This window comes from Mustela putorius, unplaced genomic scaffold (genome assembly GCF_011764305.1).
Source record: "Mustela putorius furo isolate JIRA1106 unplaced genomic scaffold, ASM1176430v1.1 tig00000589_pilon_pilon_pilon, whole genome shotgun sequence".
Classification (NCBI taxonomy): domain Eukaryota; kingdom Metazoa; phylum Chordata; class Mammalia; order Carnivora; family Mustelidae; genus Mustela; species Mustela putorius.
This window is the reverse complement of record NW_025421425.1, coordinates 302314-320323: the sequence shown is the minus strand read 5'-3', so window position 1 is coordinate 320323 and position 18010 is coordinate 302314. Positions and strand designations below refer to the sequence as shown.

Sequence of the window (18010 nt, the reverse complement as noted above, 5' to 3'; positions counted from 1 at the left end):
GTCCGGCTTTAGGGGGTGATGGGGGGCGCGTCCACCCTACAGCCCCAGCGCTGAATGGGTTCTCACGCAGCAGCATCTCTGAGAATCTCCACTCTGAGCCTCCGCCAAAGGGGACCTAAGGTCTGTTGGTGACCTAAGGTCTGGAGTGGGTGCAGTCAGGTCACGGACCCTGAAAGGCTCACCAGGGCAGATTGGCCTGCGAGGCCTCAGGAACAGGGTTGGGATGAGGTGACGTGAATGGGGGACCCCCCTTTAGGCACAGAATTTTCAGGAGGTGGCAAAAAGCTCAACAATCAGGATAAATGACATCCTCGTGCGATAGTTTGAAAATAAAAATGAATGCAGAAAAATCCAGAATGAACTAAAATATCAAAACTTGAAATAAAGGTAAATATGTGGAACGAATTGTTTCCTGCCAAAATTCCTATCTTGAAGCCTTAAAACCCTCTCCCCAAGATCTCTTTCTCTCTGTCTCTGCCCTGCGAGGACACAGTCAGAAGGGGGCCGTTACCAGCAGGAAGAGGGCGTTCGCCAGCCCCGTATCCTGCAGGATCGCGACATTGGGCTTGCAGACTCCAGAGCCACGAGGCAGGCCACATCTGCTCTTTGAGCCCCTCCAACGGTGGTGGTCTCTTACCGCGGCCCTCGCGGACTAAGACAGTAAGTGCCCAACACCTCACAGCCTCAGGCAAGAGGAGAAGGTCCCTTCCTGTAGGTAACTTTTCCCATAACATCAAAGGTGCTCAAAAAGTATAAGTTTGCTTCCATTATAGCCAGGAAAATAAAATGATCATCAGTTCTGTTTTTGGTATAATTAAGGTAATTCAAGATAATGTCTGGGCGTCTGGATGGCTCAGTCAGTTCAGCGTCTGCTTTCGGCTCAGATCATGATCCCAGGGTTCTGGGATCGAGCCCCGTTCAGGGCTCCCTGCTCAGCTTCTCCTCCCCCGCCTGCTGGTCTGCCTGCTTGTGCTCTCTCCCTCTCAAATAAATAAAATATTTAAAAAAGTTATACATTTTCATACCTCTATCTTATAATTTTCCAATACTGTAATGTTCTGTCAATAAAAATCTAATTATTAAAAATACACAATACCATGTATGTGGGGCTACACATTTCTTCTTTTGCCTCTGACACCAAGATGGCTTGGGAAGGCACTACTCAGAACCCAAGGCAAGAGTCTTCTAAGGTTTCATTTATTGCTCATATATTTTACTTTTTAATATTTTATATTATTTTACATATTATATTATATTATTATATACGATATATATTAATATATTACTTGATATTTTATGTTATTTATATTTTATATTATTTTTTCTATTTTACTTTTTAAATTTTACTTTTCCTTATTACTAAAGTAACGCTTACCTATTAAAAAAATAATAATCTGGAAGCAAACACCCAAGGAGAAGAGCAAATGGAGTGAGTTGGGAGACTGTTAGCATCACCAGTCAGTCAGAGGGTTCACGCTCCAGCCTCTGCCCATGAATATTGAGGGAAAGGAGCAGAGGGAGCTCTGTTCAGCATGCTGCTGCTTCTCTGTCCCTCTCTGGCCCCATCCAGTCTGTGGGAGGGGTTGTGGGGGAGGGAGAGAGCAGATGGGCTCAGCCCTGGTTTCTTGGGAGGACTCGGCCTGCCTCCAGCAAGCTGTGCTCTGCTAAGTTCTGTTCCTCTGAGTTGCACCCACCACCTCTGTCTCCACAGCAAACCTGTCCTGGAGCCATCAGGGAGCCCACTGTCCTAAAAGGGAGGGGGTTCTTGTTTACTGAACCACAAGTGACACAGCATATCTACACACACACACACACACACACACACACACAGAGAAACAAAACACAACATAACAGAAAACCCCCTCAAAACTACAGTTACTCAATTTTGCCCCAACCACCTTCTCAACCAAATTTCTCAGTGGTCAGAGTGGTTTTTGGACCACATCAGTTTTAATCAAAAGACCAGGAGCCAACTCTAATGAGTCATCCTAAAATAAACAGCTCTAATCTTCTACCCTTTGTTGTATATTTATCTGGTATCAAGCAGCTGCCAGACGGGTTGTTTTTTCCTACCCCTGCTGACCAGAGAAAGGAATTCTGTGAACAGACCCTGAGAAGCCTCTGGAATCTCTTTTTCTCATTGGGTCTTGATCACTGAGGTTTAGGTTGTACGCACAGTACAGTTTCTGAGTCAGCACATGGCCGTTTGGGCCCCAGGGAGGGTCTATGGGTGGAGCTGAGGCTCCATGTGCTGTTGGGGGGCTGATATGTCTGTACCTGGGCGTGCTCCTGGCTAGGCACGGCGCTCAGACCCGTCGCTGCCATGTATGTGCTGCCAATGGTCTTGATCTTTTCAACTCCACTGAATTTCGGCTTGGACAGCAGCTGGAAAGCAGAGACAAGCATTCAGTGACTTAACTGGGTGCACTTTCTAAAGACAGTCTCAAACTCTAGTTCACGATTTTAGAAATACAACTTATTTCAACCACTGCTTACTCACACTTTGACCTTGGGCTTGGTTGAGAAAGAACACTTTATATGCTCCATAAAGACAGTGTCCTTGGATGGAAATGCAGTATAATGTTTTACTTCCAATTAACATGAATTAGCTTTTAAAATCTGCCAGTGAAGAAACTAGGATAAATTACAGTGCATGGCCTCAAATAAATTTCCCACGCTGGGTTTGAAAGGCTTAGCACAAACATGATTCAGTGGGGGAGGTCTTCTGTGCATGGGGAGGGTGATTTATGACCAATTATAATGCTGAGAACTGGCTTTTTCCTCTGAGCTCTAGATATAAGGGGAAGAATGATCTAGAATGTCTCCTCTCATTAGCTCTGACCTGAATATTTCTTGTTCAAGTTTCTGATATCAGTTACCAGCTTCCTACTGGCCTCCTCCCCATCCAAGTACATTGGGACTTGTGGTGGGTTGGAGAATAGGTAAAAATAGGAGCAGAAGCTGCAGGAAAGAGAAGGGTAGAGAGGGGAAGGGAAGGAAACTCTGAAAGATGCTGTCTGCCTCTGCTCAGGAGGACAATGGGACCAACTGAGGGCTGGGAACATCTTGACCCTTTTTTGGCAGTCTGGCTTTTGGGCATACCAGTGGGAATCTCTACTTGCCATGACTTCACCGTAAGTCTTGAGTCAACCTCATAGACACAATGGTGGGTACATAAAAATGTACAGGTCACACAGGACATTTAGAAGGTTGGCCTGAAACCATCATATCACATCAGTAATTTCATCACTGTATTTCAAAGTTCCATGGATCCTGATGAACCTAAGTTCATGTACGTCAATTTTGCTATATTTAGCTTGATATCTGTAAGAATATCTGTAGCAACATCCTTAAAACCACAAGTGTGTTTGTTCTTACCAGAAAACAAAACACATTATTCTCTGTGTAGGCAGAATACTGGAAATTGAAAAATGACAACTATTTCAAATTCTGAAGCATATACTTTGTCCCTTCTAAGATATGTTATCCCTCATACAGACTGCTTTTTCAGTAACAAAGCATATCATCCCTGCACAATTCAAGTTGATATCTGACCTTGGAGTATGCTGAGATAGATATGCCAATAATCTACTATGATAAATACATTCATTATCTCTTTTTATATCAAGAGATAAGCAAGCATTTTCCTTGGAGCTCAAGCCTTTTGAGAAAATTCATGAGCACACTAGAAAGACATTTTATTGATATTAATTTTGGTACTTGTACCTGGGGATCATACTATCTCACAAAAAAACTGTATCTCTCTCTCCAAAATTAGTCAAGGACCGTAAGAGAGCAAAAGTCTTTCATTCTTAGCCAGCCACCAAAAATTACACCCAAAGACGTATTTCAAGATATGCCACAAGACTGGACTAACTTCCCCCGCAGTGGTCACAAGAATGCTACAGTGTGGGGCGGGGGCTACCCCACCGGGCAAGGGTAATTCTCAAGTACATACATCATCAAAGTCAGCGATGATCTCATTCAGGAGCCGAAGGCATTCCAAGCCCTCCTTGTTCACATCTGATTCCGTGTAGAATTCTTTGAAATCCGGAATAGAGGCAAACATGACGCAGACACAGTCATAGGACTGGTGGTATAAGTCCTGCCCAGGAGAAAGGGAGGCGCTGAGCACTAGGAAACCTTTTCAACAAACACACTCTGCAGGCAAGGGTTTTCTCTATGTTAGAACTGGTGAAGAAATCGCCCAGTATCCCACTCCACCTCCCCCACACCAGCCCCGAGCACATTCCAGACCGTGGCTGTTGGTGCCTGGTGAAGGGTTCTAAGGAGCAGGAGGCGGGGTCCGAGTCCTCTGTTCCCACTGCTCTATCAGCTCATCGGAGGAGTCCTTCCGGTAGAATCCCTTCTGCCACGCCCACCTCGGACCATGGCAAGACATCACAGACTTCTGACTTAGTCAAAGAGGTATCCTTTAAGCAACCGAAGGCAAACAAAACCATCTCCCAAACCAGTCTATTGGCCTACAGTGACTTGTGATGCCTAAAATGACACCCTTTGCATTGAGGTCTTTAAGCATTTTATTCTTTAGTGTCCCCTGAAAGGAGCAGATGGAACCCATCAAGGTAATTCTCCATGACACCAGAAAGATCCAGTGAAACTCCCCAGGTTCCTTACTCACACAGAATCAAACACCAACACTATTACTCAACATAGCCCTTTGTTTTTAAGTAGAAAGAGGTTCATGTTTCTTTATCCATACACATGAATAAAATTACAATGTCTTGTCAATATAATTTTAAGGTGTTTCCATAATGTTTTCAACATACAGCCTTCAAGTTCAGTGACATGTTCAGAAAGGGAGGGCTGTTTTGTAGGCACAGAGGCTGATCCTCGGTGAGGAGCTGTCCTCCCACTGGCGCTCGCTCATCAGGGCCCACAGGTGACATGACACTGGCAGGAAGGCTAGGTGCCATGGCGGGCGCAGTGCAGCATGGGAAATACCCCTCCACCAGGGACCATGAGGAATGTTCTGTTAAACAAGATGACTGACCTCAAAGTGGAGAAAGAATGCAGGTGGCCAGGACTTCCTGTGTGCCTGTCAGGGGGAGGGAACGGACTCCGCATGGCTGTTATGACGAGCTCTGCTCTCTGGGGCACCCAGGGAGACCGCAACTTCAACAGCCCTTGTAAAGGGCTCTCAGAAGAGCCTCTCAGAAGAACCGTTCTTCTCCCACTGAGGTCTCTTAACAAACACATCAGGACAATGGCGACCCACGAAGGTCACCACAACGACTTCCTGAAAAAGCTGAAAAAAAACCCGTTGGCTTCCTGTTCTCAGGGCCAACCGCCCTGCAATGCCTTCTGCTCCTGCCTCATAATCTTCACAAAATACATGGACAATGGAATCAAGGTTTTTCTCTTCTACTCGGCTCTCAACATGGTTGTGTTGGCTCATTGTGCGGACGGTACTTTGTCGGCGGAGCTCTTTGTGAGCATCCGTGCGCTGGGAAGGCAACGTGGGGCCCGTGCGACAGGCGAGCTTAGATTCTAGTGAATCTGATGAAGCCGGGGAGTCAGCGTACTGGGGAGCGAGAACCCGCTAGAAGCCTGTTCTAGTTAAAAATGCCAGTTTTATCAAAGAAATACGCATTTCACTGACCTCCCTACTCCTCAGGAAAAGGAGTACATCTGCAAGACAAAGGGTGTTTTCTGTCCCTGCGTGTCCCCACTGTCTGCTGACGCTGGCCCGGAGCGAAGTCTGGGGAGCGAGGATGACAGGAGGAAGGCCGGAAATGGTCAGCACTGACCCCAGCTCCTGCTGCTAGAACACTCCACAGGCTTCATTACCTTGCCCCTGGCCACCGTCCTATGAGGCTGTGCTATTATTCTCAATGTACAGAAGGGGAGACTGAGGTCGAGGGCGGTTACATTACTTTCCCAAGGTCACAGTTACCAAGTCTGATGCACACTTGACCCTTACAGATGCTACACTTTACACGTGAACCCGCATGTCCCGATGACCACGGATCGTGCGGCTGATTCAGGGGCAGTGCGGGCCTCCCACCACGTGTGCATCATGTGACCTTTTCTCCTTCCCCCGCGGTCTTGAAGGGCAGGCAGAAATGGGAGACAAGGAAACACAGCACTGAACGTGGCAGCATGGGAGAGGGTGCATATCAGACTCCGCACTGGTTTGGAGTCTGATAAAACACGTTTTATCTGTTGGAGGGAGTCTCGCATGCTATCTCATTCCGCTGTCCTCAAATAGGAATGCATGGGAGAGTCACCAACGGGTTTCTGCCCCTGACCAATGGTGTGTTTGTTTTGGGAAAGGTCCATAGGTTTTTCTGCTGTGCAGCCTTGATTATGAGCTACAGACTGAATGAGGAAATGGAAGGTCAGGGGAGTGGGGTGACCCAGCAAGGCTCCCGCTGGCCTTGGGGCCAGGACTACTCTCTAGAGCCCTGTTCTGGCACTCTGCAGGTGGTGAGTACTGCTGGGGGCTTGGGCTGCAAACCTCTCAGCCACTCTCTCTACAGAGCAGGCACTGGGAACCTCTGGGGAAACACCAAGGGTGGGCATGGGTCTCTGGCCCCATGGTCCCCAATTCGAGGCTCAAGGATTCTTCTTGAGAGCCAGGGATGCATCACCAATGGAAAGCTGCATAAATTCTCTGGAGCCAGTGACATGTGTGGAGCTTAGAACCATACCCTAAACTCATGAGAGGTCCCCTCAGGTATCTGGGTTGGGCTCGGGGCCAGAGAGGACCACGAGCTGATTGGTTGATGGCCTGTGCTTGTCTCACATTTCCAGAGGATCTGGGCATGGAGGCAGGGCAAGTGGGCAGCCTTTGAGGAGATTCTGGAATTCAGGGTCTAGAATGGATGACTCTGGTTGGGCACATGGCTGCCAAGAGGCATCACTGAGCTTTACAATTAGAAATGAACTTGGGCGTCATTTCAACCCTCGCTCACATAGAACCACTCTGCCCAACAAGCTCAAGTAATTAAGACATAAGAATGAACAACTGCATCTCTGTGCCCACTGCCCCTTGCAGTTTGCTGAGTGACACCTGTTCTTCTCCTACCCAAGCCAACCCTGGACGAAGACTTGGGACAATGCTGTGACTCTTCCTGTCACTCTTGGGTGATTCAAGTCCCCCTGTCAATAATCAAAGTGCCCAGCCCAAGGAGAGATCAAAACTCGGAACCTGCACGTGAGGCTCTCCTTTAGCAGCACCGGGAAACCTGGGGGGCAAGGGGCCCCAACTGGCCTCTACACTCTCTCTTACATGTATCGACTTCGACCCTCCCCAGCGTGCTTAGTCAGGCTTTGCAGATCTCCAGGGCGCAGGCCGGGGAGGGAAGGAAGCGTCTGGCGGAGCGGGAAAGCAGTCCCTTGGCTCCATCCCGCTCCGGGGCCCTCGCGCCTGCCCATGTTGCCACGGGTCACTTAGGGACTCCCCATCGCTTCCTCCATCACTCAGCATCCCGCCCGAGCTTCCCTTGCCGTGGACGATACACTCCCTCCTGCTTGGGATCACTTTCTGCCCCAGGCTCTCCTGCTCTCACAGCTTCTCTGCTGGGGCCTGTTCCCCCTCCAGGTGGCTCTGTAGAACAGCATCCCAGAGAACCCTATGCCAACTGTCTTTCTCTTGCTCTGGCCCCGAGCAACGTTCAGCCTCCTTTGCTCTCCCAAGCCCCGACAGTTGCGTCCCCACCCGCAGCCCCAGCTCTCTCGGCCCAGACACTTTGATCAGCCCCTGCCCTCTGCATTTCCCACTTGTCTGGGACCTGCCTGTCACTTGTGTCCCCCAGAGGTAGGTGTTTTACCAGGATGCCACTCAGTGGTCCCAGCATAGGGTACACATGGCAGGTCCTGGCGCACGCACAAGGCTGGAGGTGAATGAAGATCCCCGGGGGCCTGACCTCTCACTACATCCTGTCCAGCAGGATGTCTAGCCTCCTGCCCGTTCGGATGCTTCCTGTGAGGGAAGGGCTGAGAATCATGCAACCAGTGTTCAGGACGAGCAAAGGGTAAATGAGCAAAGGTTTCGGTGCCCTCTCTGGAACATGGGAGCTCCTGCTGCGGGTCACAGACAGAAACTCACGCTAGCACCTGGCCTGTGTGCGTGTGAGTGTGCGCGCACGTGTGTGCACACGTGTGTGTGTGTGCGTGTGTGCACGCGTGCCCACTCTCTTACATCCTCCCCCCAGGGCCGGCTGTACGCTGGGCTTCACGCCACGTATTCGGACCCACAGATGAGCAACACAAGCCCTGCCCTAAGGGGCTCAGGGTCTAGCTGGAGAGCGCGCCCGCAGAGAACATGAGAACAAAGCCTGACTGGGGCTGCGTCCAGGCGTGGACATGTCTGCTTGGAAGCCTAGAAAATGTTCAGAACTGACACCAGCACTCAGTTTCTGAACTCCCACATCAGTGCTCTCTCCCCCTGATTCATTCCATGGCCAGGAGGACCTCCTATCCCCTACCTAACCCTGCTCCCAGTTGACCTATGTGCTAACCATGTAGCAGCTGGGTCTCCAACTGTCACCTAATGCCCTAATTTATTCTGAGGTGTCAAGTACTTAGCACAAAGACCCCTCTAGCAAGCCCGGCGGCATTCTAGCCTAACTTTACAAGGAACATGGTTAGGGGGTCTGGCTGTTCGACGGGGTGGCGGCGTGGGCCCATGGCTGGGAAGGACAGTGCTGTCTGCGCACCTGGTGAGTCCCCGCAGGGACATCTGGGTCCTGTTCTGATCGGGCCTCCGCTCTCCCGCAATGAGGCTGCCTGGTTCAGAATCACAAGGCTCCTTACCACCTGCAGACTTGGCAAAGGGTCCACTCAGTGACAAAACGTAGTCTTTTCAATGAGCGGTGAAAGCTAGCTTTGATGTCCGCTCAAGAGGCCTTTCGCAACGTTCCTGCGACACAAGGGCAGTTTAAGGGCTCGGGCCGGCACACAGGGCTCTCTCCCTGAGCCTGGATGGTCTATTGCCCGGACCTGGCCAAGACCCTGGCAGCCGAGGGACAGGGAGGCGTGCAGAAGCACTAAGCAAAACAAATACCCCGCGGGAAGGAAGAGGTGCCTGTAGACACAAGCCGTCCTCTGCCCACACGCAGGGAGCACAGGCGGAGGGAACAGGTTTTCGTCAAAATCAAAACTTTAGGGGATCGTTATTGTGATTAAACCATTCTCGACTTCTGAAGGGAAATTCATTTCCTCTGAACATCCATGTGGTGGGCTGGAGAATCAGAAAGAGCTGGAAGGCTCCTTGCTAACATCGGTCCTGGCCAAGGTCATATGTCATGTTCCCAATTAATGTTTCAGAAAACCAAGCCTTGCTAATTAATGCTTATGGTGAACTGAAAGGCATGCGCCTGTCTCCCTTCCTACCACCCCTGCCTCCACAGCTGTGAAAGTAAAGCCCTGGGTCTCTGCATCCAGCAGGCGCGGGAGCTCAGCCCACCCCCCGGAGGAGGAGCTGCGGGAATCAGAATGGAGGACAAAGAGGTTACATCGGGGTTTGCTCTCCATCCTCCTCGGGCCATGTAATGGCTGGGGAAGAAGACTTCCTTAAAACGATTAATAAATTCCAGTGGGCAGTGATTCTTAAATTTTGCATAAATCTGGGGTATTTACTTACAAGATAACTAAAATTGAGTGTGGACTGCATGCCAGGCACCACTCCAAGAGCTCTGCAGGAATCACTGCTTTAAAAATCAGTCCTGGACTCGGAGAGGAAGGAGGCCTGGGTCCCACAGCTCGGAAGTGCCAGGGCAGGGACCAGACCTGGGCTCTCAGCCATGAAGCGGGGCCCAGCCCGAGGAGGAAAGCCGGCACGGGTGCAGGCGGGCCAGGCCTCTCTTCCCTTCGAGCAGCCTTGCTCCTGGGTGCAGGCCCCTCCCACGGTCCCTGTTGGTGGCTCTCTGCCATGCCTGGTCTAGAATCCACTGGAAAAGATCCCTCTCCAGGGACCGCACCATTCCACAACAGCCGGACCTCCCCCTCAGAAAGCCTTAGGGAGAGCGAGCGCTCACGCTGGGGGCATCTACTCGGCCCTGACACCTGATGGCCTTGACGGGATCCGCGCCATCAGACCGCACACAGGCCATCATCGCATGGCTGCCAAAGGCCCAGCAACAGCAGCCTGGCAGCCTGGGGTTCCGAGGCCAGGATTCCCCATCAGTGGGGTGGGGAATGGTTTCTTTTGTTCAGGGACAGTCAGGTGAGGACAAAAGGTCTGATGGGGACAGGAGAAGGCGGGCGGCCAACCTGTCAGGAAGTCAGAAGGACGAGGCAGGAGTTTGCTCTGGTTTATGCCCTTAAATGAGTCTCCTTAGAGTAACCTCGTCAGGAGTTCTGGGGGAAAAAACCTGAAAAACATGATCCCCCCCCACTGAGACTCCCAGTGGGGTGCTCAGGACTGTTAGAAGGGGGGAGGGGTAGCGATTTTCTCTCCTGTTCCCCTGCACATGGAGCTCTGTTTTGCATTCAGGATGTTCCCCAGGAGGCTCCTCACCTGGAGAATCTCCTGCACCGAGCGTTTGGTCTTCGTCAGCCGCAGAGCACAAGCCGCCCTGGCCACTGCGCTGCCTTTGAGCACACGGGGCGGACCGTCCTGCCCTGTGAGGCCCGACAGGGGTCCCTGGAAGTTTTTAATCCTCTCGACTTAACAGCGGCAGCTTGGGTAGCTCCCCCCGCACCCCCCCCCCCCCCATCATTTAACCTAACGGACAAAACCTGGAGGTGCGGTACGGGAAGTCACATCTGAGGACAATCGTGTGTCCTTTGCCCCCCGACAGAGCCCCTTGCCACCCACGGCCGTGCAGCATGTCGCCAGCAGGTCAGGGACCGTCTTGCTGGCCCGAAGCTCCCAGCGTAAGATTCTGCGTGTGTCGCTCTACTGTCCTGAGCAAACTGGGCCGCCACGGCAAACACAGCGATGACGTGTGGGGATCGCGGCACAAGGAGCGAAAACCAAAGACCCCTGCTGTGGGTCTGCGGCTCCGGGGCCTGGAGCAGCCCATGGCAGTGAGTCTGGAAGGTTCTGGAACGGAGCGAGTGCCTCCTTCCCAACAGAGCTGCAGGCGGCCTGGGTCCAGGCTCTGGCTCCTGTTGGTGAGGACCAGCTGTCCTCGGGAGCCACCGGTGAGCTGGGGATTCCCTGGGGCCCAAGACAGGTTCCAAGTACACACAGGAGTGAAGGGGCCATGCATGAGGCTCCCCAAGGAATCCACTTTCCTTATCTGACAAATACAGAAACACGGCATAGGGCTAATGTCGTGACATGATTCCCACTTCGTCCCTGAAGAGTTCCCGAAATGCCCACGTGGAGAGGTAGCCTCCTGAGCCAGAATATTCTCCCTCCCTCCCTCCCCACCTCCATCCCCCCAGCCAGTTTCTAGAACTTTCTTTTCAGTTTCAGAAGCTGCTGCCTCATAGTGGTGGCCTTTCCAGACTCACACATTCATGCCAGTCTGCTTGCACACAGGAGGACGCTGTCGCCTCCAGGTGATGGGGCGGCCTCTGTCTCGTCCATCTGTGTCTGGGCCCAGCACCAGCCTGGCCACAGGGCAGGGGCGACATTCAGCACACATTGGATTTATGAGCTGAACTGAGAGCTAGGCAGACAGACAAACATGCTCTCTGTTGCTACTGAAAGCAGGTGGCTCCTTCTAACAGAAGCAGGGATGTCGTTATCTGCCAGCAGCCGGCCGACAGGTGCCGGACGAGCAACGCCTGCGAGAGCAGCGGGAGAAATGGACGAGTGAGTGGTCCGCAGCCACAGAAACCTGCGGTGGGACCCTGACGGGCTCGCCACGGCTGGCAGGCTTCCAGGAGAACGACCGTGATGACCTTCAGCTCCTACTCACCGCCCGATGCTTTCTACCCAACGTCAACTTCACACACGCTCCGGGGAACTACTGCTTCGAGCCTTCTCACTTGACACTGCTTTGCACCCCAGCATCCTGGAGATGTGGCTTCTCCATGGGCAAGTTCCCGCATCTGTGGGCTCCCAGACCCCTCGCCTGCTGCTGATCCCAACCGAGAACCTCCCCCAAACACGGACCGCACCTCACCTCTGAACCCCCCACAGCACCAAACGCAGGCCTTCGCATACAGTGGTGCTCAAATATGAGTTTGCCCCCATCCGCCCGCTGACTCTTGTAAGTCAGGAACGTGAAAGAGATGTCATGACATCTGATTTCATCAGCCATTTTGACGTGACCATGACATCCTGGCCTTTCCAATTCTTTCCAATTTCCAAATTCTTTCCAATTTAAGGAACCCTTCCCTCAGACACTCCCAGAGATCAGCACTTCTACCCATTCGAGGGAGCAGACCCAAGTCTTGGACCTGCCCTCGTGCGGAGAGCGCCTCAATTCTGTGTCCTGTCTTTGAAATTCTAAGGCTCTCAAGAGGCCCTCGGGGAAGCTACGAGCTGTGGGATGCCTGCTGGAATTGTGCCGGTTAGGGAGGCGGCCCTCACACCACGGAGAGGCCACCTTTGTGACTTGCTGGGAACCCCAGAGCCTCCCGCCGCACCCTGAGAAAAACCAGGAATAAAGAGTCCACGTTCGGAGGTGAGTCTAACTCCCGGGTCCCTGCTGCCATCCCTATAAACCCGTCAACCTCGCCTCACAACGGACCCGTTGAGGCCACTAGCGGACATGTGCAGCACGCAGGTGTCCCAAGGGCCGCCGGCCTCCAGGTCCGGCCAGCAGCGGCTGGCCCTGGCCCAGCGCACCGCCCCGGGGCGCCCACCTCGTTCTTCAGGCTCCGGGCCAGGAAATGCTCCGCCACGTGCGCGGGCAGCACGTTCTCCAGCAGCACGCGGTTCAGGTTCTCCATGGTTTCTATCTCCTCCCGCTCTTTTTTGAACTTGTTCTTCCACAAGAAGTCTAACCTACAGTAATATTCACTCTGTTACAAGAGGACACAGAGGTAAAGAAACGATAGGGCATCTTGTCCTGCCAGAGAGCGGAGGTTTTCAAGAGAAAACAAAAAGAATGAAACAAAACTGAAAAAAGAAACCCCCCCCCACCCCGAACGGAACGGTCTCCCTCCCTACGAAGCCCGACGGCTGCCCCCGAGTCTGTCCCCGCCAACCCTTCACCTGCACTGGCACAAAAGCAAGTTTGGGAAAGAACCAGCCTTGGGGACAGGATGGGACGGGGGGGGGGGGGGTGAGCAGTGATGGCAGTGACTGGAGGCTTCTTGCAAAGTTACGATAATGAAAAGATGGCTCGCTTTATCTTTGGAGAAGAGGCATAATGGGGTATAAACAATGAATGAATGAAACATGGGAAATGCATTAGCGGAGAAAGCGCCCTGTGGCATAATTTGCAGTTAAAAAACAAGGGTGCTCATTTGTGGCAGTTTGCCTTGACTCCTTGCAAATCAGTTCTCCGCACCACAAAATTCTGAGACTAAGTATTCACTGAAAATTTCGTCTTTCTTCATTTAGAATGGCATTGTGCTGAGGAAATGACATTGTGTTTACCCAGAAGTTCGTTTGGGGATCATTTAATTAAGATGATGCCTGCTAGTAAAAATGTACGTGTTCATGCTTTATCATGTAGTGAAATTTAATGTGTGTGTGTGTGTGTGTGTGTGTTTTAACTGTTATTATTAACGTAGAGATAGAGAAGTCTGCTTCCTAGGAAAGGGTTTCTTTGATTTTGGCATTGTGTTACATCGCTATGATAGAAATGATTTTATATGGTGAAACAGCCCTAAAAGAATCCTCCTGTGAGACCAGGACCTAATGGGGTGAATTCCAGCCAAAGAGTCACTTCCTGACAAAAAAAAAAAAAAAAAAAAAAAAAAAAAAAAAAAAAAAAAAAAAAGAAATCAATGCTGGGGTCTGTTTTATTGGTCTGATTAACTGTATCAGAGCAGCACAAACCACACACACACAGCCTCCCATGCACAGATGGCAGCTAAGACAACTCACGTTTGGAAACCTGAAAGAACAATGATCATTCACCATTTAGGTTTGATTCAGACCACGTTACGATGTGCTCAGAAATTATTCCTCCTCCTCTGGTGGGGAATTTATTTTTACTTCGTAGAGGCTTTTTTTTTTTTTTTAGACTGCAAATGAGATATTTTTAATGTTTGTTTATATTAAACTTTTACATTAATGCCAAATCTTCCACATTCTGCACTTACAGAAATCCTGCCCTGCACTTCCTGGAAAAAGCCTGTTGCTTGGAGAATAGAGTATTTGTTTGGGTTTTGGGGGATGACTCCGTGGTGTGGCTGGTTCTAAGCTGAGATGACTTGGCAATCCCTGACGGTGGCATCGAGGAGACCCAGATGCACACTCGGGATCCGACAAAGCGACCTGGGGAGGAACCCAGGAGCGGGCAGGGCAGGCAGCAGGTCCAGCGCAGGGGACCATGTGGGGTTTCCAGGAGCCTTACTAAGGGGTGGTCAGGCCTCCCCAGTGACCGAGACCGCATCACAGGCAGCACCTGGCAAGTCTCTTATGAAAGGGACAGCGATGCTTTGGGACCAGCTTCCCTGGACTGAAAGCAACATTCCGGCAGGTGCTCACCTCCCACCTCCCCAGGGCTTCTGCTAGAGGACCCGCTCCTTGAAGGACAAGCCCATGAGAAACTCACAGAGAACCCCCAATGGAAGACAGATGTTTCCATCCCAAACCAACTGAATGGATTCAATGGTGTCCCCCAGAAAGACAGTTCCAAGTCCTCGTCTCCAGACTCTGGGACTGAGACCTTCTCTGGAAACAGACTCTGAAGGTGTAATTTAAGGAGATCCCGCGGGTCGGCGGGTGGGCTTGAGATGCAATGACTGTGTCCTTACACGAGAAAGGAGAGGGGGCTCGGACACAGACACCCGGGGCAGGTCAGACGGAGGCTGCAGTGCGGGGGGGGGGGGCATGGGAAGCCACTACCCCCAAGACACTGCATGTCCCTTCAACGAAAACAGCAGTGCTGCCTTGTGATGCTCCGTCCCCACATCCTTGCCCACCTCCCAGAGTCTGGGTCTACTTGACCGTTCCCAGGGCCCAGATACCCCGCAGAGACGTGGACTGTGCTCTTCATGTGTGCTGGCAAGGTGAGCAGGAACAGGAAGAGCCTGGAAGGAGCACCAGGCTGTTTCTGGGAACCTCACTGCTGTCTTTCACACTGGACACAGCCTCAAGGGCAGTTCTTGCTTTGTCTAGTTCTGAAAACAAGCCAAGGAATTAGAAGGGTTTACATCTTTCTACACGGACAGAAGAGGGGGTCCCGGGCAGGGTAGGAGGCGGCAGGCAGCGTGTGAGTCCACGCCTTCCTGGGCTCTGAAGCCTTGCACACAGGGACCTCAGCCTAACTGAGGCCACCAGACTGCCACCTGCCCAGATCTGTTTCTTGTAGGACTTGTAGAATGCAGACCCTCAATGTCGTGTGTGCTCATTTAAACTCAGGAGAAATACAGAGAATCTCTGTTTCTCAAAAGAGGCCCCTGAATTCAGGCAGACATTTTTTTACCACAGACTGTATTTCAACCCCAGCTCTTTTCCAGGAGGTGTGTTATGGTCTTATTTAGGTGTCTCAGATACCCAGAGCAATATTTAGCATATGCTCATTTGCTCAGAAAGCAAAAACATCACCATCATTTCACAAAAGATGGTCATGGGGCAGAGAGGTCATGAGGACAAAGGACAACAAAAATAAGTTGCAAAATGTCCACACTGTTGTTCTTAAAACACACACACACACACACACACACACACACACACACACGGGAAGTCCCAAGTCCCTGCCTATTTATGAAACTTAAAAGCCTTATTTTAAATATCAGACATTTGTGACCTACTTGTGATTTCAGAAGGGCATGCAGAGCACTAGATCGCAAAAATGTGGACGTTCCTGTGAGCCCAGAAGACTTGGGACCTTCATCTTGGCTCACCCTGGCACATCCCGACGCCGGCTGTCAGGGAATGATCGTTAACACCATCGCCCCTGGAAGGAGCAGGGACTTCTCAGACCCCTGGGTGTCTGTATGATCTGTTGTCAACATTAGTGACGTAACAAGAAAAGACTCCTTATAAGACTGGGGTCAAAGTTATTGTGTTAAATTATGGCCCACCATGATCTGGAACCCTTTGGGTTATCTCACGCCAGAGAGTAATGGATCTTGGGCAGCCACTGGAGGCAGCCACACGGCCACGTACATAGTGGTACTGTGCGCTTGTCATCGCAGTGGCCAATAAGAGTGGGGAGAATTCGGTTTGATTTCTAGGTCCTTAAAAGGTACTGTTGTGAAGCAACCTTGAGTGATCAAGGGAGGAGAAAATGAAGGACCAAACGTCCCTGGGATGAAATGGAGAAACAGGAGACCCCCGCAGAGGGGCCGCCCTGTTTCCGGAGGAGTGACCACACAGGTGATATTCTGCATGGAAGCCCGTTTCTTTCCCATCTTTCACTTCTAACAGGGTTTCCTGAGAGTGGACATGCCTTTTCTCCAAGAGTGAGAGCAGTAAGCAGGTCAAAAGCGGAGAAAGCCAGGTCTCGGGAGAATCGATGAACCAGGAAAAAAGCGCAGGCATGGTTTAGTGGGTCACCTGAAACGTGCAGAGGCTCAAGACTACAAGCACACGGCGGGGATGGAGGCGGCGTGGGCTGGGGAGGAGACAGGGTGTTCTAGAACTCTGCAGCAGGACCACAGCAGCTCCAGGGAGACTGGCGCTCCCAGGAAGGCATGAGGGGAGGCGACCGTGTTTCCAGGCCGCTGGACTGGCAGCCACGGATCTGGCCTCTGCTCTCACTGTGCCGTCATGAACTTCCTACTTTCAGCTGTTTGGGGACATCTATCTAATTTAAGTGGCTTTGCATTTAGTTGGTTATTTCTATATAAATCGCTTTTCTGCGTCACACCATCCATCCAAGAATTCCAAGCAAACTCTGGTGAAGGCAGAGTGCATGGCGCGCCACGAGTCTTTGTTCTCTGGGCTATCGTGCTCGTGTGCAGCGAGAGGAAGAACGCTGTCCTTGAAAACCCTGCACCTCGGCGCTCCTTGGAGACCAGAAGCAGGGGGGGAGCCCTAGGAGGGACAGTTCCCGTCACAGCACAAAAGACGATTTTTGAACAGAGGACTGTAACTGAGGAGGGGCTGCAAGTGATGGCAAAGATACTCATACCCCTTCCTAAGAAAAAAGCCACCCTTTCTGAAATGCAAACAAAACCCCAGTGCAGGGGGTATTTTTCCAAAGAGCGTCAGCTACTGAGAGAACATTCTTGTCAGCTTACAAAACCCACCACGTTCTTTTGAGATGTCACGGGAAATGGGCTCACATCTCTATCGTTGGCAAAGTTTGCCTCTTGTGGGAGAAATGAGAGACCTTTTCCCTTTCCCTATGCACGTCCACCCACATTTCTCCTAAGTGATACAATTATTCTGATGTGTTTGCTTGAAAGTCGCTACAAAGCACATCAGCGAAGTATTACCATGATTATCACGGGCGGACTCTGTTTTTAGAACCGAAGTCGAGTCCACGTACGAACCAAGTATTACTAACACAGCACATGAGAGGAAGTTACGTGAACAAGCGATGTCTTACCTGTCTACCCAGAACGAGCAGTGTGACGAAGAATATAAAGAGAGACACTGAGCCCATGGTCTTCAGGTCTTTCCAAATGCCTGGTCTATTAGAGAACAAACAGAGAGACAGACAGACAAAAGCAATACAAAACAACATACATACAGGACTTAGAATTTGTATATCAACAACTTGAGAACCTCCAGTGCACGTCTTTCTACGCCAGCCGAACACACGCCTTTTAGATACACCCCAGGCCCAGATGGCACCCAAACCAAACAAAATCATCCCTATTTTGAGAGCTTACTAACAGAAGATTCGTTCAAGTTAACAGACTCCTTACTTTCACTCCAAGCTCTAACAAACATAAAAGAACAGAGGCATGTGAATAGCATTTTCTTTATCCTCCTAGATCAGTATGGGTAATTTGACATAAAATTTCTTCAACCATTAAAGTGATCACTCTCAGAAAGAGACAGTGTGCTAGA

At 51.0% G+C, this 18010-nt stretch overlaps 1 protein-coding gene across 1 annotated transcript in view; it reads right to left on the bottom strand.

Moving 5' to 3' along the window:
* The window catches only part of ADCY2 (adenylate cyclase 2), a 293953-nt gene that overhangs the window by 20619 nt on the left and 255324 nt on the right, over nt 1-18010 (bottom strand). Inside the window, exons 17-20 of the mRNA XM_045081990.1 lie at nt 17544-17628; nt 12733-12891; nt 3959-4105; nt 2278-2385 (exon numbers count right to left, since the gene is read on the bottom strand). Coding sequence (XP_044937925.1) covers nt 2278-2385; nt 3959-4105; nt 12733-12891; nt 17544-17628 — 499 coding nt within the window. The remainder of the gene's footprint in view (nt 1-2277; nt 2386-3958; nt 4106-12732; nt 12892-17543; nt 17629-18010) is intronic.